Source organism: Cervus canadensis, chromosome 14 (assembly GCF_019320065.1).
Source record: "Cervus canadensis isolate Bull #8, Minnesota chromosome 14, ASM1932006v1, whole genome shotgun sequence".
Taxonomy (NCBI): domain Eukaryota; kingdom Metazoa; phylum Chordata; class Mammalia; order Artiodactyla; family Cervidae; genus Cervus; species Cervus canadensis.
In genome coordinates, this window is record NC_057399.1 from 13,394,716 (window position 1) to 13,420,443 (window position 25,728).

Sequence of the window (25,728 nt, forward strand, 5' to 3'; positions counted from 1 at the left end):
CCCCAGCCAGAAACCGGGCAGTCATCAGGGGCGTCCTCTCACCCTCACCGCCCCACACAGCCAATCGCTCACCACGGCCCAGAGCGTCCACCTCAAGCAGCTCCTGGTCAGTCGTCTCCTTCCTCTGATGCTGCCAACACCTCCTCTCTCTCTCTCTCTCAGATAGTGCAACAGTTGTGCCAAACTCTAAAATCCATCCTCTATACTAACTTAAAAAAAAAAAAAAAAACCCTGTCTGAAAAAAAGAAAACAAAAAGCCACGCCAATCTGATCATGATACTCATCTGCTTAAACCCCTCCAATGACACCATTACTCATCTCCCCTAGGATAAAAGCCAGATCCCATCCTCCTGCCCAACCTCATCACTGGCTGCTTATCTCCACCCCACTCCACCCACGGACACCTTCCAGACCCAGTTCCCCGTGAGTATCAGTCTTTCCCGCCCCTCTGCCTCCCCCTTGCTGTTGCCTCTCATTTTCAAACACCTCTGGATCTTTAGCTATCATATATTGGACACTTATCACACACCAGGCACTATACTAGAGTTCTGAGAGCTTTACCGGCGGGGGATGAGATGGGGTGATGAAATCTCAGGGGACGTATGGGATATGGACACTTCTGACCAGAGAGGACACCCTCTCCACAACTCAGCATTATACAAAACCCTTGGGACTTGGCTGTAACCTTTGTGGAAAGATAAGTATATCCAAAATGACAAAAGATTATGTTTCTGGCTCTGGGGCAAAATAGGGGCTGAAAAAGGATTTACAGTCTTGTGGTATTTCTTGCACACCTGCGATTGGTACCAGCTCACCCCATCCCCTGAGCCCTCAGCTCCCTCCCTGTAGAGTGAGGGTACCACAGAGGACGTCTGTCTCACGGATTTGTACCATCTCATCACGTACACACACACACACTCCCGACTCTGTCCTCCAAGCTGCCGCAGCCTGACACAACAGGGCGACAGCCTCCGGCAGCTGCTCCAGCGGCTCACGCCAGCTGGCTGCCTCACCCGTGCCCGTCTCCTCAGGGTCCACCTTCCCCTCCTCTTCCCCACACCCTTGCCCGCAGGAAGAAGGGCAGCACGGAACCAGGAAATTCTTCATTGGAGACACACCAGACTCCACTGTATCGCGTCAGGATCCCAGCGCCCCCAGCCCAGCCCCCGCCCTGTCGGTCCTGCACCCCCTCGCAGGGCCGCACGGCCCTGACCCTGCTCCCGGGAAGGAAGCTAAGGCCAGGGAGGCTGAGCGGCCGGGAGACGTGGGGACTCAGCTTCCCCAAGACGGACTCCATCTCCTTAGGGTCAAGGCTGTGTCCTGCCAGGGCTCTGTCTCCACGTCCTCAGCAGGTTCCACACCCTGGGCAGGACCCTCGGTCCTGAGGGGGCTCGGGGGCCCTGCACAGGCTCCAGTCCTGAAGATGCTGGAGGCCTCCTGGCCCTCAGGAGGTTGCCAGGTCCCCGGAAGAGTTCCATGTCCTTAAGAAAGACTCCATGTCCTCAAGAAACACAACTTGTCTCTTAGCCCTGAGCGGACTCCATGCTCCCAGGAGGAACCCCAGGAAGGGCTCTGTGCCCTGAGGAAGGGTTCCAGTCCTCCCAGGGCCGGCCCGAAGCCCCTCTCAGCTGGCACAGATGCTGCTGACAGTGGCCCCTCCCGGGCCCACAAGGCCCAGCTCCTCCTGCTCATTGATGCACAGCTGGTACCCGCAGCCCCGAGCCCGGGCTCCGGAGGGGACCCGGCGGTCAGTCTTGGCACGAGGGGGCAGCAGGAAGCCCACACTGCCGGCGATGAGCATGTGCCAGATGCTGTGAATGTAGAAGTAGTTGTCTCGGGTCTCCACGAAAGCATACAGCAGGATGGCACTGCCCGCGATGAGGCTGCCCGGGCACAGGCAGAACAGCCAGCGGCGCCACGTGGGCGGGTAGCAGTGCCGGCGGCGGACGCTACGCACTGTCTGGGGGAGGCAGAGGAGCGGGGCTCAGGAAGGACCCCGGAACCCGGCCAGAGCCGGGCGCCCTCAGGTGTCCCCCGAGCCCTGGTGGTGACCCTCGGCATCTGCCGAGGCTGGAGTTCGGCCCTGTGAGCAGCACAGTGATGACAACAAGGTCCGAGCCCACCGTAAACTGGAAAGCAGGTACCCACGTACCTGTCCCCAAGTCCTGCTGGGACCTCCCCTCCCCCAGCCCTCCCAGCCTTACCCAGGCTGTGGCCAAGATCCCCAGAGCAAAGAGACTCGGTCCAAGCAGGTTCCAGAGTCCATGCCGGTCAAGCTGCAGAGCCATGGACAGCAGCATCGCCCCCAGCAAGTATAGCACCTAGAGAAAGAGGTCTCCAGGGGCTGCGCCAGGGTGGTGAGGGTGCTTGGCCATGCCCCCGGGAGAGGTCGGGAAGTGAATTTAAGGTAGATCTGGGCGATGGTTGTTCCCCCGGGCCCTCTCCAGACTGACCTGCTTGACCACAGGCTGTAAGCGAGCCATGGCAATGACAGTGACCCACACGGACATGAGGGAGCCCAGGAAGTCACAGAACTGCAGCACGTCATAGTCCATGATGCAGAAAACCACAATGCCAGGCTGGTCACAGGCATGGTAGAACTGGAGGAAGAAAGGACAAGCATTGAGAGAACCCAGGGCAGAGGCCAGTCTGCAAAGCTGGAGAAGCAGGCCGTGGGGTGGGATGCTCTTGTCAGAAGAGCAGAGGGACAGGGTCCCAGCTGAGCAGCACTGGGAAATGCCTGACTCCCCCGCCCTGAGAGTGCAGTAAAGAGGCCCAGTCCGTGTTCTACTCTGCATGTACCTGGCAGCCCTGAACCTCGGCCTCACCTTCCTAATCTTCCTGCTTCCGGAATGTCCTGTGAGAGCACCAGGTCTGGGGGGGGGGGGGGCGGGCAGGACTCTCAAGTTCAAGCCAGTCCTTGCCTCTATCTCTCCTTGTGCTCACATAGGGTCCCACATGTAATCCTCAGCCTGACCCAAGCTCTGGGGCTAGACTCTGACCTCTTGGCCAATCCAAACCCCAAGCCTCATTTGATAGCTCAGACTCTTGAGTTACGTTGCACCTTCAGATCTTGGACTAACTGGCCCTCTGCATCCCTTCCCACCCAATAACATGGAGGAGGAGGCAGTAATAAGAAGGGCAGTCTCTAAAGCCGTGGAGAAGGGCATGGCACTTTGCACCGTGGGGAAGGGGCAGTGTGCACCTACCCTACACTGTGGAAACAGCAGAGAATACAGTACTGAGGAGTTTGAGAGGAGAGCGTGCCGGGGACACAAGCAGAGCTGGAATGAGCTCTCTAGTATTCTAGGACTGACCTATGACTGATCCAAGTACACCAAAAAGTCAAAGAGATTGTTTAAGTTGCAGAAAACCCATAGGGCTAGAGTTACAGCTTCAGGGTGAGGTGAACAACATCATCTACATTTCACCAGGCCACTGTCACCTCTCAATGTCCAAAAGGCCATCAGTAAAGTCCACCACTGACTCCATCATGCAGCGCAATTTGTTAGAGGAACAAGCCAATAACTTGTGGCAGCTCACTTCATTAAAACTCCTCAACCTGGAGAAGACAGCGTCTTGTCATCATATATTCTAGGCATATATCTGTCTCTTCTACCTGCAGTGCTTCAGCCTGCTTTGTTATGCATGGAGCAGAATCCATTATCGATTGCCATGGCACCCATTCATTGCCATCTCTAACCAGGAGACACAATTTATAGTAAATAAGGTTAAGCAAACTTCACTGGTGTAACCATTTACCCATCACCTAGAAGCAACTGGCTGTACCAAATATTGGAATGAGCTACAACATTCAAAAAACTAAGATCATAGCATTGGTCCCATCACTTCATGGCAAATAGATGGGGAAACAATGGAAACAGTGACAGACTCTATTTTCTTGGGCTCCAAAATCACTGCAGATGGTGACTGCAGCCATGAAATTAAAAGATGTTTGCTCCTTGGAAGAAAAGCTGTGGCCAATCTAGACAGCATATTAAAAAGCAGAGACATTACTTTGCCGACAAAGGTCCATCTAGTCAAAGCTATGGTTTTCCAGTAGTCATGTATGGATGTGAGAGTTGGACCATAAAGATAGGTGAGTCCCGAAGAATTGATGCTTTTGAACTGTGGTGTTGGAGAAGACTCTTGAGAGTCCCTTGGACAGCAGGAGATCAAACCAGTCAACACTAAAGATCAGTCCTGAATATTTGTGGGAAGGACTGATGCTAAAGCTGAAATGCCAATAGCCTGGCCACCTGATGCAAAGAACTGATTCATTGGAAAAGACCCTGATGCTGGGAAAGACTGAAGTCAGGAGGAGAAGGGGATGACAGAGGATGAGATGGTTGGATGGCATCACCGACTCAATGGACATGAGTTTGAGCAAGCTCTGGGAGTTGGTGATGGACAGGGAAGCCTGGTGTGCTGTAGTCCATGGGATCACAAAGAGTTGGACACAACTGAGCAACTGAACTGAACTGAAGGCTGGGTTATGTATGGTGGCACCAAGGAGAGACTACCCTGAAAGTCTGGAATATTCTCCTATATGTTTGGCACACAGTATGTGCTCAATAAATGTTAGTCATCTTATACTTTATATCACGTATATTCATGGGATAATATCCCCACACTAACAGACTTTCCCCTATACAAAAAATATATATATATTTATATAGTACTACTGTTGTCTCACAGAAAATTGTGGACTAATTTTTAGGTTAGTATTCCTTTTGCATTACCAATAAAAAGAAGTGGTAGAAATAACACAGAAAGACTGGGAGATTTAAGAAAACAAATTCAGACTATAAACTGGCTTCCATTAGCATAATCTAATTTGCCATCTTCCTCAATTTTGGCCATTTCTTTACTTATAAGGTAATTTTGGAAAATTATCCTAAATTGTTCTTTTCTGTGGAATTTTATATTTTTATAACATAACTATATAGCTCATCTAATGCTCCAAATAGAGTATCCTGGCACTACAGAATTTTAAATTGGAGATGCAAATATATTCAATCTGTACGAAGACTGGAATATTTGTACTCAGGATAGACTGAATCTTACTGCTCTTCTCTTATTTTCTGCTTGTTTCCTCTTGGAAACATCATGGCATTTTGCCAAGGGCCACTGAGAATGACTGTGCTGATGTGAGGAATAGAAGAGGGGGTGGAATAATGAGGAGGCGGGCTTTCAGCCAGGATCTCAGTCATCAGCAAGGAAGGCTGCGGGGACCCCAGAATGCCAGCTCTGTCTGGGTCTCACGGGATCCAGTTATGAGGTCTCTAGCACCGGAAAGGACACGTGGCTTGGGCTTGAGTGAGAGATGTACAACCTCCATGTCTGATACTTTCCCCTGTCCTTTCTGATACGAGGCTTGGTTATAATTTCTGACCTTTTGGCTGGCTCTCCTTCAATAAGAACTACTAACCTGAGGTCATTAGTATCTCCACATACTCCTGGACTTCTGAGAAGCTAAATTCAGGCTGGGAATGTATGCACGCATGCTCATTGCCTGGGGCAAGGAGAGCCCTACAGCTCAGTGATGACATGAGAGGGACCAGAAGGCAGGCTGAGTGACAAGTCCGGTTCCTCCGCTCAGCTCAGGCCTTAACCAGAGTATTTAAACTTTCCTCATCTGCAAAAAAGGGAGGATAATAATAATAGCAATACTTCTCCATTGTTACAGTGCTATGGGAAGGATTTGATGAGCAGTGTCTGACACACAGCATGTATCAGCAGATGCGGTTTTTCTGTTATCGTTATCTGAACTATCAGCTACATACAAAATCAAGTGCTGGGTTTGTAGGCTGATTTTGTTGTTGTTGTTGTTGTTGTTTTTTAACACATTTACATTTTTCATTTTAAACTCCTGGATAACAAAGCTACTGTCTGCTCCCAGGCCCTGGACAGGAATCAACACACTACTCCCAGGTATAGACTGTCCTGGATTTAAAGACGGGCAAAGACTGCCGCCTCTGGTGCTGGTGCGGACACCTGCAGTAGGACCTTACACGGAGACTGCTGAGAAATGAATGACGTCTACACTAAATAAAGAACAGGAGAGAGGGACAACAAGGATCCTGCCTGGGAAAACAGAATCACAAGTAGCTCTACACTTTGGCACAAGTGGGAAAAGAACAGGACTTTAGGCAACCCCTGAGAGCCAGTATCTTCTCTGTGATCATTTGCTTACTGCCTCATTTACAAAAGTGGAGGCACTGTATGTGGGACCAGGCACTTTTGGCTCTGACAGTGTTCCTTCTGGGGGAAGGTCTTTTCTTTTCAGGATGATATGCCACCAAACCCAGATGATGAGGAGTCATCTGGTACTGAACGCCCTGGAGCCAGTTTTCAGGATGCCTTGTGAAGTGCAGGAGACTGGATAAACTCTCCTCAAGTGCGCTAGGCTCCGGACTCACTTAGATGTTCTTACTACTTGTGAACCACATTATATCTGCACACAACTAAGAATATACTGGTGAAACTGCTGTTGCTAGAGGATTTGGTGAGCAACAGTATAAAGGGCATTTGGCAATAAAAAAAGAGAAAGGAGAATACTGAAAATAAAAGTATAATGGAGCACTGTCAGGACAGGTCTAAGGGGGGGCATTCAGACAAAACTGGGGTGCACTGTTCTCACACAGCTTAAGGGGCCAAGGTCTCACTGCATGGCACCGTTACCACCACTGTTCCTCACCTGTGGAGACGTATCCCGGGCCTTAGAACACGACCCCGCCCCCCCCCCACCCGCCTGTCCCCACTTCCTCCTAAGATGACAGGTAGAATTCTTGTGATTTGGACAGAGGTCTGATCTATTAATCTCTAGAGAAGGGAATGGCAATCCACTCCAGTATTCTTGCCTGGAGAATTCCATGGACAGAGAAGCCCGGCAGGCTACAGACCATGGGGTCGCAAAGAATCAGACACGACTGAGTGATTAACACACTGATCTATTAATACTGGACAACAGGGAGGCATGGACTGGTTTCTGTGATATCCTTGTTCCTAAGAAATGTGGAAGTCTGAATCCATCTAAGACGTTTGCAGTGTTCATAGGCAGGCACTGACATCACAAGATGCCAAGAGCCCACAGCTGAGGTGAACAGATCCCGAGATGTAAGCACCTCAGGGGAACTGTGTAGACACAATTCCATATTGTAGGTCAGAGCTTCTTGGCCAGCGTGTTGAAGTAAAGGTCTCCTCAGCCCTTAGAGTGGACAGGTAGGGTGCGGGACGCTGAAGACCCCATGCTGCCTGCAGTGGCTGTTATCTTAAGTCGCAAACAGCCTTGTTCATTTATTCCCATGTGTCTTCTAAAAATTATCGTGTTCTATGCATGCCATGATAGGAAGCGGTGGGGAAGCCCTGCTGTAGAGAACAGCGAAGAGAGACAGCTCCAAACCCGGGGAGGCCCATGGTGGAGATGCAGACCCTCACCCACCACCACCACTAAGGACTCGGTGCAGACATTAACGGCACCGCATACCGTGGAGAAGAACATGGTGAAGGTGTAGACAGCTGCTTCCAGCACATATCGGCTCCGAATGGCCAGGACCACGGGTGGCAAAAACATGAGGTTGCTCAGGCAGAGCAGAAGTGTGGACAGCAGCTGGAACCCGTAGGTGAGCGCGTCCGCGCTGTCTGTGCAGCCCCAGCCCCGCCACCCTGCAACGGCACGGGCACAGGGCGGAAGGGGTCAGAGGCAGCCCAGGGTTCAGCAGACACTCCTGCTGGCCCCTCTGGTCAGGCCCTGCGTCACTGCCAGGGAAGGGTACCCTGACCCCGCACCACCCTCTCCACACCCTGCTACACAGGTTGCCACCTCCCTCCCCCGCGCCCCAGGAGGGCTCCCTCGCCAGCCCAGTCTGCTCACCGGCCTTGCACTCGCAGGCCGCGTACAGGTAGTTGTGCGTGCGCAGCAGCTTGCACTGGCCGTAGGGCCCGCAGTCATCTACGCACGGGGACAGAAAAGTTCGCAGCCGCACCTCCGCGGTCGCGTTTCGGCATCGCAAGAACCTGCGCACAAACTCGCTGTCACCTGGCGTTCAGGCGCATCCTTCCCGGTCCGCCACCGAGGCCCCGCCCCGCTCGCCGAGACCCCGCCCCTCTCACCGAGGCCCCGCCCCACACAAGGAGCGCAGGGTCAGGAACCATGTCCCTGTCTGCGGAAACGGGATTCTCAGCCTGGCCACTCTGGAGGCGGCACTGACCGTGAGGAGGAAGCCGGCCAGGGACTCTGAGGGGAGAAGGGAGAAGCCCGTGTGGGGTCAGGGCCTGAAGAACCCTCACCCGCCGGCCCCCAGTTCCCAGACGCCCTAGCCCATCTGTCCTCCATACCCTACCCCTGCCCCGGTCTTCCAGCCCCTCTTCTTCCCCAGTTCCTCACCCTACCTTTGGCACAGGTCACTGCGGCATCCCCCAGGCTCAAGGGCACCTCATGAGTCAGGCATCCAAACACTGTCACATTTTCCTGGCGCAGGGAGCTCTGGGCAGGCAGATAGAAACATGAGGCTGTCACCTCCTCCAGGCCTTCCCGCCACCCCCAGGTTCCTCCACCTCTTAACCCTTCCCTAGAAGCTCCTCCAGGCCCTCGCCTAACACCGCTGGTCCTGTAGGTGCTCCCACAGGAAGCACAACCACCCCTTCATTCTTACGACCAAAACACAGGGAAACACCATCACCAGATCTTCCATAGCAGAGATCTTTCAAAGACTGATGAGAAGCCAAGGCCACTTCTAAACACTTTCTTTGGGCAGAATTGTTTAAATTCTGTCTAGGCAAAAGACAACACCCACTTTTTCAGTCCTACCTAGCTTTTTGGGGGGTGGGGGGAGAGGAAGAGCACTGTCGCTGGATGTAGAAACTAGCTGTAAAAAAAGGTCTGCAATTGTACGGCTCATCAATCATCATCACGTCTTCACATAAACCTGAAAGCAGGAGGTGTGTAAAGATATGCACGCTTCCTCAGGTGAAATGATTCTAGCTGCTAGTGGTAAGAGAACACCTGTAGGATTAAATGTAGCAGCCTGGCTGGGATTAAAAGAAACTGGATATCCACAGGACTAAATGAAAAGGGCTGTGTACAAGAATAAAGGTAACAGGATTCCATAAGCTCACATCATTCAAGAAGGATTTGGGGCAGCTTATTAAATACAAATAACAGGACAGAATAAATGCATGAGGGAAATTTATACATCAGGAGAGGAAAAGAAAGTCTGTACCTAGATGTGGGCCATATATTTGATGCTGACTTTCAAGCAACCAAAGCAAGGAAACGTGAGTTACCACATTTGTGAGTCCACGCGATAAGTTAATCAGGGTCTTGGGAGAAGCACTGCACCCAAAGGGATGGTTCTCAGTTAAATTCATATCAAAGAAGCACTGTGTGCTGCCCTGTCTCCAATGCTTAGCTGCAAGTGTGGATTTCATACAACTTGCTCCTAACTTCCCTCAATGCAAGCCCAGAACAACATGCCGAAGTTTTATTCAGCAAAAGCCACTCTGGTGGGAACCAGAAAATGTCCTCTAGGTATGCAGTTCTCTGTTCCAAATGTCCAGTTCTTGATGCAAGGGAAAACATCAAAATGCTAGGGGGAAAGATCAGAGTAGGTGTGCCAATATACCTCTCAGAATAAATAGAACAGGTGCTCTGAGGTATGTAGCAGTGTCATAGCAGGCAGATGACAGAATGTAAGCAGATGCCCTTTAGAGAAAATAAACAAGAATGCAGAGAGTGACAGTGCAAGACAATAGGGGAGGCAGGCCTCTCCTTTGCAGAGATGGAGGAAGAGAATGGGTGAGGCTCGGCTCTGACACAGGCTCTACAGTTTCAAGGTCAAATCGAGGCTTCACCATCACTGCCCGAAGGCATGGGAATAAGCCAACACAAAACACGTACAGTCTTAGCGATAGCGCCATCAGAGAAAACTGAGTGTGAAAACAAGCACTGTCCGGGGCTGAAGAATCAGCTCTGTCCTAACCAGCAGGGCCACTACAAAGTTCTGAGCCATGTCCCACAAGCTACCACCTCAAGTCACAGACCAGCTACCAGATAAATAATTATATCAATGCCAACCCAAGACAGTTGCCAAAGGCCTGAAAGGGCTCTGCTCTCAGCCCAGTCTTGTTCAGTGCTAAAAATAATGACTAAGAGGCTTAGAAGTGTGTGAATTACACAAAGTAGTGAAGACCCACAGTTCAAACCAATGTTAGGCAATGCCTCAAAGATGAACATAAATTCTTCCACTCAGGTTAAAAAGTGCACTGCAAAAATACAAGATAGGAATTGGCAGCTGGTCACATGAACCATGCTCAGAGCATGAAAATGTGCGTGGTCCTTGGTTACAACTAGATACACACATCAGTTACTGTGGATAAGGACCAGGAGGACATATAACCAAAAAGCTAAGCAGTTGTGTTACGCGGGGTATCTTCCTCTATTTTCCAAAGCTTTTATATGTGATCCTATCATTTTTATAATAAAAAAGCAAATGTATGTAATTGTTTTGAAGCAAAAAAAGGAAGTAAAGAAAAACAATCCAGAGGTCTTAGTCTACCACAAGCCTCAGGTGAGGCAGCAGCTGAAAGAGGTAGCTTGATCTCAGGCTGCACAAACGCTGCCTGCCACCCAGGTCAGACCACCTGGGGTCACTTGTTTCAGAGGCATGATGACCAGAGGAGACAGCAGAGGAAGAGAAGTCTCAGATGTGGAGGTGGTTCAGCTTTGGCAAGGTTGAGAGGCATCTGAAAGACTGGATAGGGATGCAGCAAATGTACCACACTAATATAAAATGTGAGTAATAGGGGGAAACTGCATGGGGAAAGAGGGGGACTCGATTTACTCTCCTCAATTTTCCTGTAAGTCTAAAACTACTCTGAAAAATAAAGTCTATTAATTTTTTTTATAAAAGGACAGGAGTAGACTACTGGATATAGCTTCTAGGACAAAACAAAGATCAGTGAGTAAAAATCCACGAGACAAATTTTGATGGAATGCCAAGAATGCCTCTAGCAATCGGAGCTGTCTAAACATGGACTGCATGGCCTCAACAGGTGGTAAGCTCCCAAGAGATTCGTGAGAAACAATGGACACGTGCCAGAGAGAGGCCTTTAGTGAGCGGCAGGTGAGCCTATAAAACGGGAAATCTGGACCCCTCTGAGCTGCCCTGGCTGACCCAACCCATTTGCAGTAAATGCTCGGAGCACATTTGTTGACCAGAAGTGGGCTGAGGCATGGTCTCTAAACCATAAACTGGAAGCAACCTGGACAGGCTTCCTGGAGGAGGTCAGGGCCCCTTCACCCCTGACCCCTTCTCCTTCAGGCTCCCCCACAGGGCGACCTCCCTGCCCTCCACAAAGAGTACCGCGTTGAGCTGGAGCTCCAGGCTGAGCACACCGCCGCTGTCCAGCAGTGGCAGCAGCCTCAGGGCAAACACGGCCGGGCGCTCGGGCGGGAGGGACACGCTGGGGCCGAAGAAGATGTAGAAGTGCACGGAGAAGGTGTCCAGCTCGTTGCGCAGTGTCGGGCGGACCGGCCAGCAGTGCTCGGGCGGGGAGGTGGCCCCAGGCCCCTCGGCAGCAGCCCCGAGGGATGGTGGCTCTGGGGGCAGCGGCTGGTTGCCCAGCGACTGGGGCATGTTCATGGCAGCTCCAGGGACCAGGGCACGGGACAGGCTGGGCTGCGGGCACTCTGTGGGGCAGAGAAAATTGGAGCTGTGGCCTGCTGCCCTCCCAGTCCTGCAGCCCCACCACACACTGGGTCTGAGCCACACAGGGTTTAAGAGAGGGTGGGGAGGGAGAGAACTCGAATCAAACATCCCTGTGTAGTTTGGCATCTAAGGTCACAGGACTGGGTCCAGGCACTTCCTAGTGGTCACAGCTAGTGGAATGTCATGTTGGAGGGACTGAAGGTCATCTCTCCCTCCCCAATGGCAGTGAGGGCACTGCTGAAGCAGAGGATGGACCCTCTCACTGACCTGCGAGGGCTCTGGCAAGAACCATGTCCCAAAGGTCCTAGCTGTCCCTGCCTGCCCCATTACACTGGGAGGTTAGATCAAGGAGAGTAAGTCCCTCCGTAAGCCTAAGTTAGGTACCAGAAGTGACCTGATGGCCTTCCCGTGACTTGAAGCTCCACGTGGGAGGGCTTTGGGGAAAAAGGGAGCCGGGTGGTGTCAGGGAGGTAACAGGGACATGGCCAAGGGCCAGTGAGCACAGCCCTCACGCCCGCCTCTTCCAGCCACGGATGCCAGCACAGGCCAGCTGGCTGGGGCAGGCGCGGGGCTTCTGACCTTGCAGCCACACGCACAGCTGGAAGCGGACGGTCCTGCCGGGGCCCCGGGATGGTGTCTCCACGCGCACGTAGACCCAGTGCCCCCAGGGGGGCAGTGCCAGCTCCAGCTGGCATACCGAGGCTCCTCCACAGGCCACAGAGCTTGAGTTGTGCAGGGGTGGGGCCTTGGGACGTAGGCGCAGGGTCAGGGGGCAGGCGGATGCCCCACGGCCCCCCACACACACCAGTTGTGCTGAAACCCTGTAAGTGAAGCTGGGCACGAAGACCCTGGGCAGAGGGGAGGGTGGACATGAGAAAAGACAGGGTACATAGAGGAGAGAGGGTCAGAGGATGAGGGGAACACTGGGAAGAATGGACGGGTGGGGGGACAGAGCAGAACAGGAGACCTTTTCTGGTCTTCCCCTCCATGCTAGGAGGGAGGGAGGCAGGGGTCAGACCCACCCTGGAGTTCTGGGTGGCCCAGCAGTCCAGGCTGGCCAGGGGAAGGGCAGGACCAGCAGGCAGCTGAGGCCAGGGAGGGGAGACGGGAAGGGCCCGGGTTGGGGGAGCACTCGACTTACTTGTACAGGGCTGAGCGATTGTGGACGGAGAGGGTCTGCTCGGAGGGTCTCCCAGGCACCAGCACGGCCACGTCCAGCAGACGCCGGACAATCAGCTGCGGCTGGAGGAGGTACTGACACTCATCCTGGAGACCCTGAGGCACAAGCAGGGGCGGCGGGAGGGGAGAGACAGCAACGCGCTACTAAAGCGAGGCCAACGGCCTGCGGGGGCGGACAGACCTCCTCTGGCCCTCCTGCTTCTGGGGCTGTGATGCGGTCTCTCTAAGCTCTGGGTCCTTCCTCGGTCTGCAGGGTCTGCTGTGATCCTCAGCATTGGCTGAGGATTGGGGTTTTGAGGGCCTCAAACCCCATTGAGGTTTGGGGGCGCAAATCCAAGCCCCTCCTGAGAAGCCCCGCCTGCTCCTCCTCCAGTAAAACCCCTCCTGCACACCCCTGGACAGCCCATTAAGGTCATTTCAAACCAGCCCATTCCCCTACCAAGCCCAGAGGAACCAGCAAGCACTCTTTGGGCACTAGCATGCCCCCCAGTAAAGTTCCTTAAAGGCCTTCAGTCCAAACCGCCCCACTTCCCCCATCTGAATCTCTCATTTCCTTTATTTTCCACCTGCCTTTCCCAAGTATTACCTGTCCAGCCTCTGCTTTAATACCCCCAGGGAAGAGTCACCCTACCTCCCCAGGCAAACTCCAGACAGACACAAAGCCTAATGTAAAGTGCACACCTCACAAATGAATGTTTGCTGAATAAACGAATCAACCCAGCTGGGGCAGCTGTGACCTTTCTGAAGCCAAAGCCTATCTTCTGTTTCCCCATATTGCTCTGCCTCAGGGGCCCCGGATACATCCACTTCTTCTGTCTAAGCCTGGGTTCCTTCTGTCACTGGAGGAGAACTACCACGTCTCCCCAAGCTGCTCTTCTAGATAAAATCTTGGGGGATACCCGGGCCCAGGCAGCTGCAGCATCTCCAGTGAGGATGGGCTCATTAGTTCCAGCATTTGCACGTCTCTGAGCCCTCAGTCCCAGCAGTTCAGGGGAGCAGGGTGGCGGGGTGGGGGGAGGTGCTTACTAGGTTTCTCTCATCTTCTGGACAAATGGCCTTACACTAGCCCAATAAACTAGAGGCCACTGTTCACTTTTGTAGCTCTTCTGACCAAGACAAACCATTAGCCTTGATCTGGGACAAGAATTCCAGGCTCTGACATCGCACTGAGTTCCTTGCCATGGAACAAGCCAGCCAAGTCTTGTTTGCTGACTTGTAGCAAAGCTCCACAAGGCTGGAAGGGGGCCTTGATGGGTGCCAGGCCGGAACACCTTCTTACCCTGTGCCTGGAATTTTCCTGTGCCTTTTTTATCACTGCATTCCCAACACCTATCACACCACCTGGCACATACTAGGTGCTAGAAAATATCTGCTGAGTTAAAGAACAAGTGTCAAAAGAGGTCCCTTCAGAAAGCTCCTGAACCCACCTTGTTGCTCAGAAACCTCCATCTCTGATATACAAAGCAGATGGTCCCTCATCTTTGGTGAGGACCAGAAATACTCTCATGAGTTATTTTACTGACCCCACTTCCTAAGGTAGGAATCACCACCATAATAATCTTGTGGTTAATGACCCTGAGGGTGGGGACTCACACTCAGGAGATAGCCCCCCATCCTTACTAGATGGTCCAGAAGGAGGAAACACCTTGTTCCATGTCTTGCTTGCTGTTGGCCTAACAAAGGATCAGTGGACATGACCTCTTTGGTTAAGATGTGCTTCTTCCTGAAACTGTATTATGTGCATGTCCAACACCTCCCTTATTGTGGATGCAAGTGTTCAATCAGTGGAGACCAGGGAAGGTGTACAAACCTTCACCATGACACAGAACCACAGAAAGGGCACCAGAAGTCAGGTCTCAGGAGCTGCCAAGGCAGAAGTCAAGCAAGAGCACCCAAACTCAGTGAACAGCCGCAGTCATGGGAAGAACCGGGCCAAAGCGAGGCAGCTTGAGAAACCAGGAGGGCCCAGAGTGGGAAGTGGAGTGAGAAGTGATCTGAAAGAAGCTGGCATGGAAGACCTTCAGTTGATTCCTAGACTGTACGGGTGGGCTAAGTTTCTATAGAAGCGCCTGAGCCTCTGGGTGAGGCTTGCAGGCTGAAGATGCCCAAAGATCTTGGTCTCTGTGGCCATCTCTGTGGGAATATTCCAGCATTCAGGACAGCTCCAGCCCACAGTAAGCTGGCACCAATCAACATGGAAATAAATGAGTGCTGAACAGATGGCAGGGGGCAGGAGTGGAAGCAAAGAGGCCACTCAGGAGGTGACTGTGATGGCCCGCAGATGGCTGAGGGAAGGTGCTAAGAGTGGGCAGAGAAGTAGATGTATCCGGGCATGCTTTAGAAAGAGAGTCTCAAGACTTTTTCTCTATGGATTAGTTGTGTGGAAATAAGGGGAAAAGAAGAATCAAGTATGACCCCTAAATGTGGGGCTTTGAGCAACTGGGGACTGGCTGTGCCATTTACTGAGAAGATTAGAGAATGCAGAGGCTTAGACTTGGGAGACGTGAATTAGGAATTAAAGAGATTCCTGATTTCAGGCTTTGTTTGGATATGTACTTGTTGAGACAGGTCTTAGACGTCGGAGATGTCAAGTAAGCCACTGGGTGTAAAATCTGAGATTCAAATAACTTAGGGCTCACTTAAAACTCTTGGAAGACATGAAATTATAGGTGATTTAAAACTACTGTGCTGGAGACACCTAGTAAGAGAATGGAGAAATAAAAAGGAGTTATCCCGGGACCAAGCTTTTGGTACCACAACACAAACAGATCAAGCAGAGGAGAAGCCAGGAAAGGAGACAGAGGAGGGGGTGGTGGGCAGGAAGAAAACCAGGACGGTTCTATAAAGTCACAAAGGGCAAGAGGAGAAAATATTTCAAGAGGAAAGAGGTACTAGGTAACAGCTAGTTACTAGTTAACTCTGGAGAGAGAACATGGGGACCGAAAGGGGATGAAGGGAAGAGGAAGACTTACTTTTCACTGTATGCCTTTTGTACCTTTTGAATGTTGTACCAGGTGCATATATTACCTATTTGAAATACAAATAAAATAATTTAGAAGGAGGAGGAAGAGCGGAAGGAAGACGGTTAGCAGATCTGAACCCCTTCAGCTGAGATGCTGAGTGAGCCACACTTAAGTCTGAGCTGGTGGAGTCAACTGAATCTGCTCCTTTTCTTTCCTTATGGTTGTTTTTATTATTTTATCTGCTTTCATTTGCTTTCAAATCTTGGAGCTGGGAAGAGGAAGCATACAAGAGCTGTGCCCCAAGCATCTGGAGAACTTCTCCTAATAAGGCGTTTGGGTGTCAGATGTTACCCCAAACCCAAAGGCCAGCCTTTCAGGAAGACTGGCAGCTGGACCCCACAGGATGAACACATGCTCCAACACAAGACAGGCCAGGAGATGGAAGGCAGAGGCTAAGACAGAAGAGGTGGACGGAAAGAAGGAGAAATGATAACCGGTTTCGGAAACATGAGTTTGAGAAGACGGCAGAAGGGCAACAAAAATTTGCCAAGCCCCTACTATGTGCCACGCTCTGTGCTGGGTGCTAGGAACACAGTAACACAGTAACAAAGTAAAAATAACACACACAAAGGCCCACAGAAGTGTGGGACCAGAGCCCAGGAGAGTGGCCTGGACCACATAAGTCACCTCCCTTCTACAACAGGTTAAGGCTCCCTATCGCTCTCAGGATAAAGCTCTAACTTCTAGACCCTTGCTGATCTGGCCCCTGCTCACCACCCCAGCTCCCTCCCTCACCCTCACACTGAACCACTTCAGTTTTCCCTTCTCACCTGCAGCCCATGCTACTCCCAGCACCTGGAATGACCCCTTCCCTGCTTTCTCAACATCAGATCTCACTTCCTAACAGTTTCTTAAAACCTAAAACCAACTCTCCACCACACCACCCAGCTAAGTTATAAACCTCTCCTTTGTCCTCTTAAAATGCCTTCCATAAAAAAAAAGAAATGCCTTCCATATCTCACTAATATACATCTTATTTGTGTCCCTAGCACCCAACCCAAGGCCAGGGATAAAGCTGGTGCGCAAAGACTAAGGTCTAAAGGGAGCTCATCCCAAAGCTGAGGAACACTGCTGCCTTCTTATTGCTGGCACCCTTCAGTACCCACCCAAGGATATTCCTGAAACCACATAATTTCCTGGGGTTGCCAAGCCTCATGCGAAGTCAGGGCCACGGGACAAGGAGGAGGCAAGGCGAGAAGTTGGAGCTCTGGCGGAATGCCCTGGACAACCCTCCAATAGGCTTGCTTCTAGAGAATTAACCAGAGAACTTAAGAATCCTTATAGGCCCAGGACTTCCCTGGTGGTCCAATGGATAAGAATCCACCTGCCAATGCAGAGCACATGGGTTCAATCTGGTCCCAGAAGATTCCACATGCCTCAGAGCAACTAATCCTGTGCACAGCTCCTGAGCCCAAGAGCCACAACTGCCGAAGCCTGTGTTCTGCAACAGGAGAAGCCACCGCAGCAAGAGGGGCCCATGCCCAGCGACAGAGTGTGGCCTCACTCACCGCAACTCGAGAAAGCCCGTGAGCAGCAGCCAAGACCCAGCACAACCAAAACAAATCAAAATGTTTTTAAAGTACACTTTTGAAAAAAGAATCCTACAGGCCCAAGTGAGATTCCAAAAGATAATCAAATTTTAGAGGAAACATAAAGAAGATCCTAGCCCCACCTCCCCCAACCTCTAACACAGGGCTGACTGGGGAGCTCCGTCTGTCATGGGGTCCACTCACAGCTGCCACTCCCAGGTAAGGGGTAACTGTGCCCTCTTCTCTCATCTCACCACACCCAGAGATCTCTCCTGGCGAGGACTCCAGCTTGCAGTACCAAGTTCCTCAGGCCCCACTGGCTCTATCTGGATGCACACGGGCACATCAGGCCCGGTTCTGACCTCGCCTAACCAGGCTTCAGCTCCCACTATCGCGGCCCAGGCCGAGGCGCCAAAGTTCCTCTGGTTTAATCATAAAGGTTGTTGGGTAACTACAGCATGGCTCCCGGAGGATTTTCTCTTCTCACGGAGAGAGTCCAGGATCACAGCTGGGATCACAAACAGGCTCTCTGGGATTTGGCCAAAGACCTAAGAAGATATTCCTCCTAATATAAGAGACCTTGGATCTGACAGGAGTGCAGAACTTAGAGCCCAGAGCCACTTCCGGGCAAGTTCCCAGCATGTTCTCACCCAGATGCTGCCAGGCCTGGAGAGGAAGTCCTCCCGTCCTCCACTGTCTGGGAAACCTATCGCTTGAGGGCTTGAGACACTCCCTCAGCCTGAGTTCCCATCTCTGGCAACAGCAGGGCCAGCACACTTGTCCCTGGTAATTCTCAGCTCATTCAAAAGCACTCTAACACCTCTGAATGCCGGGCCTCAGCGGGAGGGGAAGGGGAGTCTGACACAGTCCAGAGCGCCTGTCCTCAAGGAACTCACCCTGGAGACAGACATCTGGTCAAATCCCCTCCTGACCGGGGATTTCCGCTCCTCCCCGTTCTCAGAGGCCACACGCCACTCCCTGTCTTGTTCTGTGTCCTGTTCTTTAAATCCTGCCCAGCTCACGCTGGCGCATGGTCCCCTGCCGTTACCGCGGGCGCCACACACCTGGCCATCCCACTCCGACATGGCCACCGCGTCCCAACCTCCCTCCCTGCTAACAGACAGGAATAAGAAATCCTCTCCCTGTGATGAAGAGGGCCAGCCTGCCCAGTATCTGAGAGTGGCAGGAAAACCCAGCAGCATTTCCTTCCCTTCAAACGAGAACAGAGAAGCGACCTGACCCTGACCCCACAATACTGCAGACTTTAAGAGGCTCTGATCTATGCAGTCACTGGTATTTGGGGGAAAGGAGGGTAACAGCCAGGTTGGACACCAGTTGCCCAAAGCCTCCTCTTAACAGGAAAGGGCTCGCCTACCACAGAGTGTTCTCTTACCCTCTTCCCTAAGGTGTAGGGACTGAAATTATGACAGAAGAGGAACACATACTCCCAGAGGGCCTAATGACTGGGCTGCAGCCTCCAAGACTCTGCAGGGCTATCACCAACCAAGATTTATGTAGAACAAGGCTAGCCTTGGGTCTGTGCCACAGCATCTGACCGGTCCCTGGCTGGCTTCTGACCGCCGTGATTAACCCTGCATCTTCCAATAGGAAGGGATACCATTCCCCAGTACCAGGCTTCTGGCGGCAGGCTCTGGACTTTCCCTCTAGCTTACCTGGACCCATGGTGTCTCCTAAGGCTCCCAAAGTGCCTCCTGCAGATCATGGCCTCTGACCCACCAGGTGACCGGCTGACCTCTAGCTGTGCCCCACCCCAGCCACCCTGAGGCTGTTTTCCACCCTGGCACAAGGCTGGAGTGCCAAGCAGCCCAGAGATGGAGAAGCAGCTCTGGCCCCTCCTGCCCTGGACAGCATCAACCCACCTTGACAGAGATGTGGCCATGGGCCTGGGGAAGGTGGGCAGCCAAGAACCAGTCCCCAGGTAAGGGGCTGCTGACGTTAAAGATGCCGGAGGTGCGATTGGGCAGTGTCCAGCTGAGAGTCAGTGAGAAGACCCCAGGCACAGCTGTGTCCCCTGGGAAGTGTGTGTGCAGGGGATTGATGACGGGGGGTGCTCCAGACCGGAAGTACCTGGGGGACCAGAATGGAGAGAGAGGGAGAGCAAGCAACGGGGTGGGAGATGGGAAACGGGAAAAAGAAAGAAATGTCACTCATCTCCAGTACAACAAATGGACTCCCTCTACTGACCCACACAATAAAATGGTTCCAGGTCAGGGGTCAGACATAAGGGGAAAAAGATCAGCTTGGGCATTCATGTAGTCATACAGAACTCAGGAATGGTCAGGAGACAGAGGTCTTGGCCTTCAGCCAGTCACACTTCAATCTGGACAAAGGCCAGGGGTCAGGAGGGCAGCTTAGATGCTCATAAGGTCTCATTTTAGTATGGAGTGTGGCCTGGGGTTGGCACAGGGTCAGGAGGTTAACTCAGACACTCACACAGTCACACTTTGGTCTGGGCAGTGGTCCCCAAAGGTCCCTCCCTGCTCTTTGAAGATGATGAGATTCCACACGGCCAGGAACGTGTCTTCAGGCACATGGAAGTGGAAGAGCTCGGTGCTGGCAAAGGAGCGGAAGGGACTCAGCTTGCGGGGTGAGCAGGTGGAGTAGTCGGTCAGGAAGAGGCCTCCTGGGGAGCAGATGGTAGAGAAAGGAGCAAAGTAGGACAGGCCATTCCCAGCCACCCCCAGGCCCACCCGGCTGAACCCCGCATGGCACCCATTCAAGGGTGTTGTGCTGCCCTTGCCATCATCTGCTTTAACACTTACACTGACCTTGGGGGAAGTGACCTCTCTTTACAGGTAAGGAAACTGAGGCTCAAACCTAGATCAAACTGAGGACTCCAACCTTGATCTGTCTCAGTCCAAAACCAGAACCCTTTTTACAATCCCCACGGTTGCCCCTCACTTAGAAGCCATTGCTCTCCTCTTACCAAGCCTAACAAAGCAGGTGTGGATGGTGGGCATGAGTCCGTGCGTTATGCACATGCGTGTGCGTGCACACAGTGACGTGGGTTCTCGGGCTACTGAGCAGCCTGGAACGCCACCTGGGCTTGGGAGTCAGCATGGAACTGTGAAACTTCCTTGTTTATTCTCTTCCCCTTTCTGTTCCCCTGTGGTCAGAAGCAATAAAAACTCTCAAAAGCTTCACAAGAGCTATCTGTACTCTGGCTCAGGGTGGCAGTGGGGAGGGGAAAGTGTGGTGAGGCAAGCTTGGGTGGCAGAGGCAAGGACAGGAGCTGGCAGGCCACACAAGAGCCCCGGCAGAGGAGTAAAGCAGAGGACCTCAGGGCCTCCGGGATTCAGAAGGCAGGGCTGGGGGCGCTTCCTGGAGGGAGGCCCCGGGAGGCAGTCAAGTGGTGAGACAATGGAAGCTCAAACTGCTTGGGAACATTCATATCCAGCGAAGCCAGGGGCGGGAGGTGGGGAGGATGTGGTGCTCGTAGCTGAAATGCCTAGATACCTGATCGTGGCCGTTAGGAGCAGAGTGCAACAGGTGGGCAGGACAGTCTGGTATAAGCAACTGCCAGGCAAACACACAGGCACCAGGGCTGCTATCACAATGAAAAGAACCCAGTGGCTCAGCTGGATAGAAAAGGGTCCAAAAGGACAAAAAGGGCCCCAAAGGACAAAAAGTTCTGGGGAATCTGACTGCTCTGCAGACTGAACACCAGCCCCAGAGAAGCACAGAAGGATGCCCTCAGGACAGATGAGAAGGTCGGGGACTTTAGCAGCTTCAGAGCAAGAGTAAGGGCAGTGGGTAAGGGAGACCCTGAAGTGGATTTTTTAGCCACGGAGGAAACACCCATGGGCCTTGCCTATGCTGACGGTCTCTCCCTCTGGAGATGGGAGATATAACTCCAAAATGAGGCATGTGAAATAACAGAGAAAGAAGCATCTGGCAAGGGAGGCTGCTGATGGAGGGAGCACGGGTCCAGGTTGGCCCTACTGAATTTCAACAACCTCAAGTCACCCTGCAGAGAGCCATCCTCTGTAGGTGGAGGTCACTGGCCCGAGATGGGCCTGTGATCTTCAAAAGTCGCAGTCACACCCAAGGCTAGTCTGTGCAGTTCAGATCACATAATCGCTCTCAACTGTCAGGAAGAAAGACCTGCCACCTTGCAAGCTGAGCACTGCCCAGGAACCGAAGAGGCTCACAGAGCAGCAGTGATGTATTCAAAAGGGATGAAGGGAAATGAAACAAGTGATGGGGAAGAAAGGTCTCCTAGGAGCCCTGGCAGTGACAATGGTGAGGCAGAAAGCCAAGAGCTGAACAGCCTGGATACTATTATTACAGGAAAGCGGAGTACTGAGCACCCCCTGCTGGAATTAGGAAAGGGCTCCTCCTTCTCCTTCTCAAGGCTGGTACCAGGGATGGGTCATTGGATGGGCCATTGCCAGTGTTAGAAAAAATGGTGGCCAGGCCCCCCAGGGCAGGTTCTCAGAGAGTTGATGGTGAAAGTAGCTAGTGACCTTTAGGAAATAATGGACAGATATGCACAAAGAGCCCTGTGGTTAAAGGAACAATGGCATGGCCTGCAAAACTGGGAACTAGTTAAGCCACCCACAAGTGGCTAGGGCCTACAAAGGTCACAGAATAGGCTGGTGGGAAAGGGGAGTAAAAAGAAGCTGGGGATGCTAGGAGGAAACGAGAAGTTCTGAGGGCAGATGTTTGAGAAAGCACCTAGAGCCCTGTTCACTGCAGGCTTTGGTTTGGGGTGTCACTAGGCCCACAGCTCTGTGACCCAGAGGAAGCAGGAGGAAGGCCCTCACCAAGCTCAGATGAACCTGTCCTGGATGCACCAGCACTTCCAAATGAGGCTAGGGTGATTCTCCATCACCACCTGAAACACACACAGACACACACCCGTGGGCTCAGGCTGGCCCTGCTAGTGACAGCACTCAGAACAAAAAGGTCATTTCCTGTATCGGCAAGGCGTGCCTGGGTTATGCAACTGCAGTCAGACAAGTCCAAGGAAAAGATCCGAGGGTGTGCTGAGACTGAGTGCCATCACAGGCCCGTGACACTGCCGCTGTCTCCTCGGGGAAACCCTCCCCGCACCAGGTCACAGAGCACCCCTGCGGGCCAGTGACCACTAACTGTACTCAGGGTGTCCCTGCCTGCGGTGCGGCCCAGTCAGTGCTCTTTTTCAGCCTCATTACCATCCTCCCAAAGCACTTGAACTGCTTCTGGGCAATCATGTTTTAATCCACATCTTTCAACTTTCTATAGCTCTGTGACTGATAATCACCTTCCTCTCCTAATGGGCTCACGAACAAAGAAGCTGGGGTTCTTGAAACCCATGAAACTATGAACTGGGCTCAACAGAGTGGATTCCCCCTCACCCAAACTGAAAAACTGACCTGGCTTCTGTCTCGGCTGAGTGCCCGCTCTGCCAGCAGCAGTAATCAACACTGAGCAGCTACCAGCACTGAGCCCTTCAAGGAACCTGGCTGGGGGCAGATGGATTACTTATACATATTGTGGGAGGCACCCAACACCGCCTCAACCAAGGAACTATCCACTTGGGGGTGACCCTTCGGTGATCTGTCTGCAGGAGGAGCAAGAAGAGCTGAAGAGGAACATGCATGGGCCACAACACATACCTCTCCCTCACACAATAACACAGACACCAGGACACACAGGCTCACACCACACAACAAACATATGCCTGTGCTTACCAGCTCACAAGCATGTATACACTACACATGCCCAGCATTCCCACAGATCCCTCAGGTACACATACAGACACATAAGCACCCAGATACCCGTGAGAATCCACGCAGAGCTCGCACCTCTGTGGGAGCAGTGACCTTTGGCGTGCGTCCGTCTCCTCGAGATTATACCCTGAATGCAGCCCACTACCTCCAATTGCTCTGCTAGCTGTTTTTGCCAAAGACTTCCTCAAGCACCTCCACATCCCCTCTAGAGTGCTACCCACCAGAGACGGCTGGGGGCTGGGGCCATGAAGACTCTTTATTACGGGGCCATCTTTATGGCACATGTCCTACAGCCGGAATCCCTTCCTCCACCCGCCTTCCACCCATTAGGAAGCTGGTTATCTCCTTCTCCTGTCCCAGTCACCTCCTCACTAGATGGTGCCCTGGGCAGACTGCTGGCAAATGAGGGAAGTTTGTGGATGAAGCCCCCTTGTGGGCAGACGGGAGAGGACAGGTTGTGCTTGCAGCCTTTCCGCACTAGGATCTGTTTTCCTATTGGGCACAGATTACAGTAAAAAACACCACCACCACTAGGGTAGGGTAGGAATCAGGAAGCCTTTTTCCAGCCCCACACTGTCGCTGACAACATGTATGACCTCGGGCCAACTGATCCCTTGCTGTGCCTCAGTTTCCCCATCTGTAAAATAGTCTCCAAGTTTCAACCCTGCTCTAAAAGTGTCAGAAATAATTCCTTAGCAAATCAAGTTTATTTGGAACAAATTTCACTACAAGAAGAAAACTCATTATAATGGCAACTAACCCATAGCCATCTGTTTGCTACATGTTATTTTCAAAACCGCTTTCTTAACCCTGCTTCAATGTATGCCCAGTACGTCAAAGGTTTAGGCCAGATCTTCCCACACTTGACTAGAAGTTCTCGGGTGGGGGACTCTCACCCCCATCAAACTTCACAAGCAGGTACAAAGCACTCCAGACTTCCTTGGAAAAGAGTCAAAGTGGAGTCCAGATAGACCCCCAGAAAGAAAACCCTGCAGTCTCTGTCAGCCACCTGCTGAGCCTCAAGCCCACAGCTACCGCTCTTCTGACCCTGTCAATTCCTCTCAGTTACGTAAGACTTCTCTCCTCCTCCCTGTTTCCCTCTGCTTCTCCCCCAGCCATCTAGCTGCCAACATCCCACCCCTCCTGAATCCCTCCAGGCCGCCCCTCCCTGCCAGAACCCCATCCCTGCCTCACTCTCTCCTGCTCTGCACTCACCAGCCCCCGGGCCAAGGACAGACAACAGCAAGAGCAGCAGTAAGGCTGACGGCAGCTGGAGCCCAGACCTGAGTCGAGGCTGGCAGAGGGGCGGGGTATGAGAGAGAGGGGTGGGCGGTGGGAGAGACTCGGGTAAACACAGAGATGAGGGCGCAGACGGGGATAAAGAGTTGGGCTGGGCCGGACACAGGGACTTATGCAAGGGTATGGGGTGTGATGGACGGAGGGGCTGTGGTGGGGACTGGAACAAGGGCAGGCGTTGGGCCCCGGGCTTAACCAAATTTTGAGAATGGGGTTGGCACAGGGGCCGGGCTGGGATTTGGGGAAAGAGGTGAAACAGGGGCTGGGACTGGGATGGGGCCCAGGTCAGGGACTGGAGGGGGCGCCTGAGCTGGGACCCGGATCTGGACATTCGCTGGGACCCAGGCGGCAACTGGAACCGATTTGGGAAGCGGGGCGAGGGCGGGGTCGGGGGCCAAGGCCCAGAACGGGATAGGACAAGGGGCCGGGACAAGGGCTGAGCCATGGCCCGGGGCGGGGGCGGGGCCGGACAGGCCAGCGCGGGCGCTCGCTGAGCTGACCCGCGGCTCCGCTCCCACCCCCCGGGGGTGGCCTCCGGTGTCCTCGCGGGCCTAGGGCCGGAGTCGAGCCAGCTGGGGCCAGGTCGGGGACTGGGTAGGAGTTCAGGCCTGGGCGACTCCGGGCTGCGCTGGACAGGCGATAACCAGGCCCCGCGGCTGCGGCCTCGGCCTGACGTTGTACGACGCTCCGCCCTCCGATTAGGTCGATTGGTCCTTCTCACTAAAGCCCGCCCCCGGCCCTATTCTATTGGTCTCCTACCTGGCCCCGCGGGGCTCGAGGACAGACTCCGCCCCAGTCCCCGCTGCCCGAGTCCCCGCCTTTCTCACCCCAACCACCGAGTCCAGACACCCCCATAATGTCCTCACAAGCCTCACTGACATCTCATAGGAACCCTACAGAGACCTTCACAAACCCAGACACCCACGGACGTCCCCACAGATATCCGCAGACCGTACCCAGAGACTCTCAGAGCCTCACAAAGATCCCGCAAAAAACCACTCACAGAGATCCGGCAAAACCCCCTTAGCAGAACTGAACCCTCTAGGTTTGTCTCCTCCGGATCAACGCAGCCCCCTTAGGAGACCTCACTCACCGAGGGGGTGACGAGACTGCTGTTGCCACGGAGACTACTAAACGTTCCGGTTGCCCTGGTGACGGATCCTCCACTCCCGGCCAGGGTTCCACAGGCTTCAATCAAGCCTCTCCCTTATTCGGCCCTGGACCGCCTCGTCCCTTCCCCTCCCCCTTCCTCCCG

The 25,728-nt window shown here is 53.0% G+C and overlaps 1 protein-coding gene across 3 annotated transcripts; it reads right to left on the reverse strand.

The window, feature by feature from the left end:
• Window positions 1-1,088: 1,088 nt before the first annotated feature.
• Window positions 1,089-25,157, reverse strand: TMEM8B (transmembrane protein 8B). 3 transcript variants are annotated; one of them, XM_043487010.1, is made up of 13 exons: window positions 24,393-25,157; window positions 19,897-20,086; window positions 19,323-19,530; window positions 12,853-12,986; window positions 12,291-12,559; window positions 11,367-11,692; window positions 8,395-8,488; window positions 8,116-8,239; window positions 7,877-8,019; window positions 7,490-7,668; window positions 2,454-2,600; window positions 2,205-2,321; window positions 1,089-1,956 (listed from the first exon to the last, which is right to left on the reverse strand). In XM_043487010.1, the coding sequence occupies exons 1-13, from the start codon at window positions 24,916-24,918 to the stop codon at window positions 1,483-1,485; spliced, it is 2,931 nt and encodes a 976-aa protein (XP_043342945.1). In that variant the 5' UTR covers window positions 24,919-25,157; the 3' UTR covers window positions 1,089-1,482. The 3 variants fall into 3 exon arrangements, with proteins under 3 accessions (XP_043342945.1, XP_043342946.1, XP_043342948.1); XM_043487011.1 differs by having other exon boundaries at window positions 1,089-1,960; window positions 24,393-25,155; XM_043487013.1 differs by lacking the exons at window positions 12,853-12,986; window positions 19,323-19,530; window positions 19,897-20,086; window positions 24,393-25,157 and having other exon boundaries at window positions 12,409-12,541.
• Window positions 25,158-25,728: the final 571 nt, after the last annotated feature.

Coding starts and splice junctions, on each gene's coding strand:
- TMEM8B (XM_043487010.1), bottom strand. CDS start 24,918: ATGGCTCAGCCCTTGTCCCGGCCCCTTGTCCTATCCCGTTCTGGGCCT. Junction 2,601..7,489: donor TCACCATGTTCTTCTCCACG/GTATGCGGTGCC, acceptor TTCTTCCTCCAG/TTCTACCATGCCTGTGACCA. Junction 2,322..2,453: donor TACAGCCTGTGGTCAAGCAG/GTCAGTCTGGAG, acceptor CTCTTTCTCTAG/GTGCTATACTTGCTGGGGGC.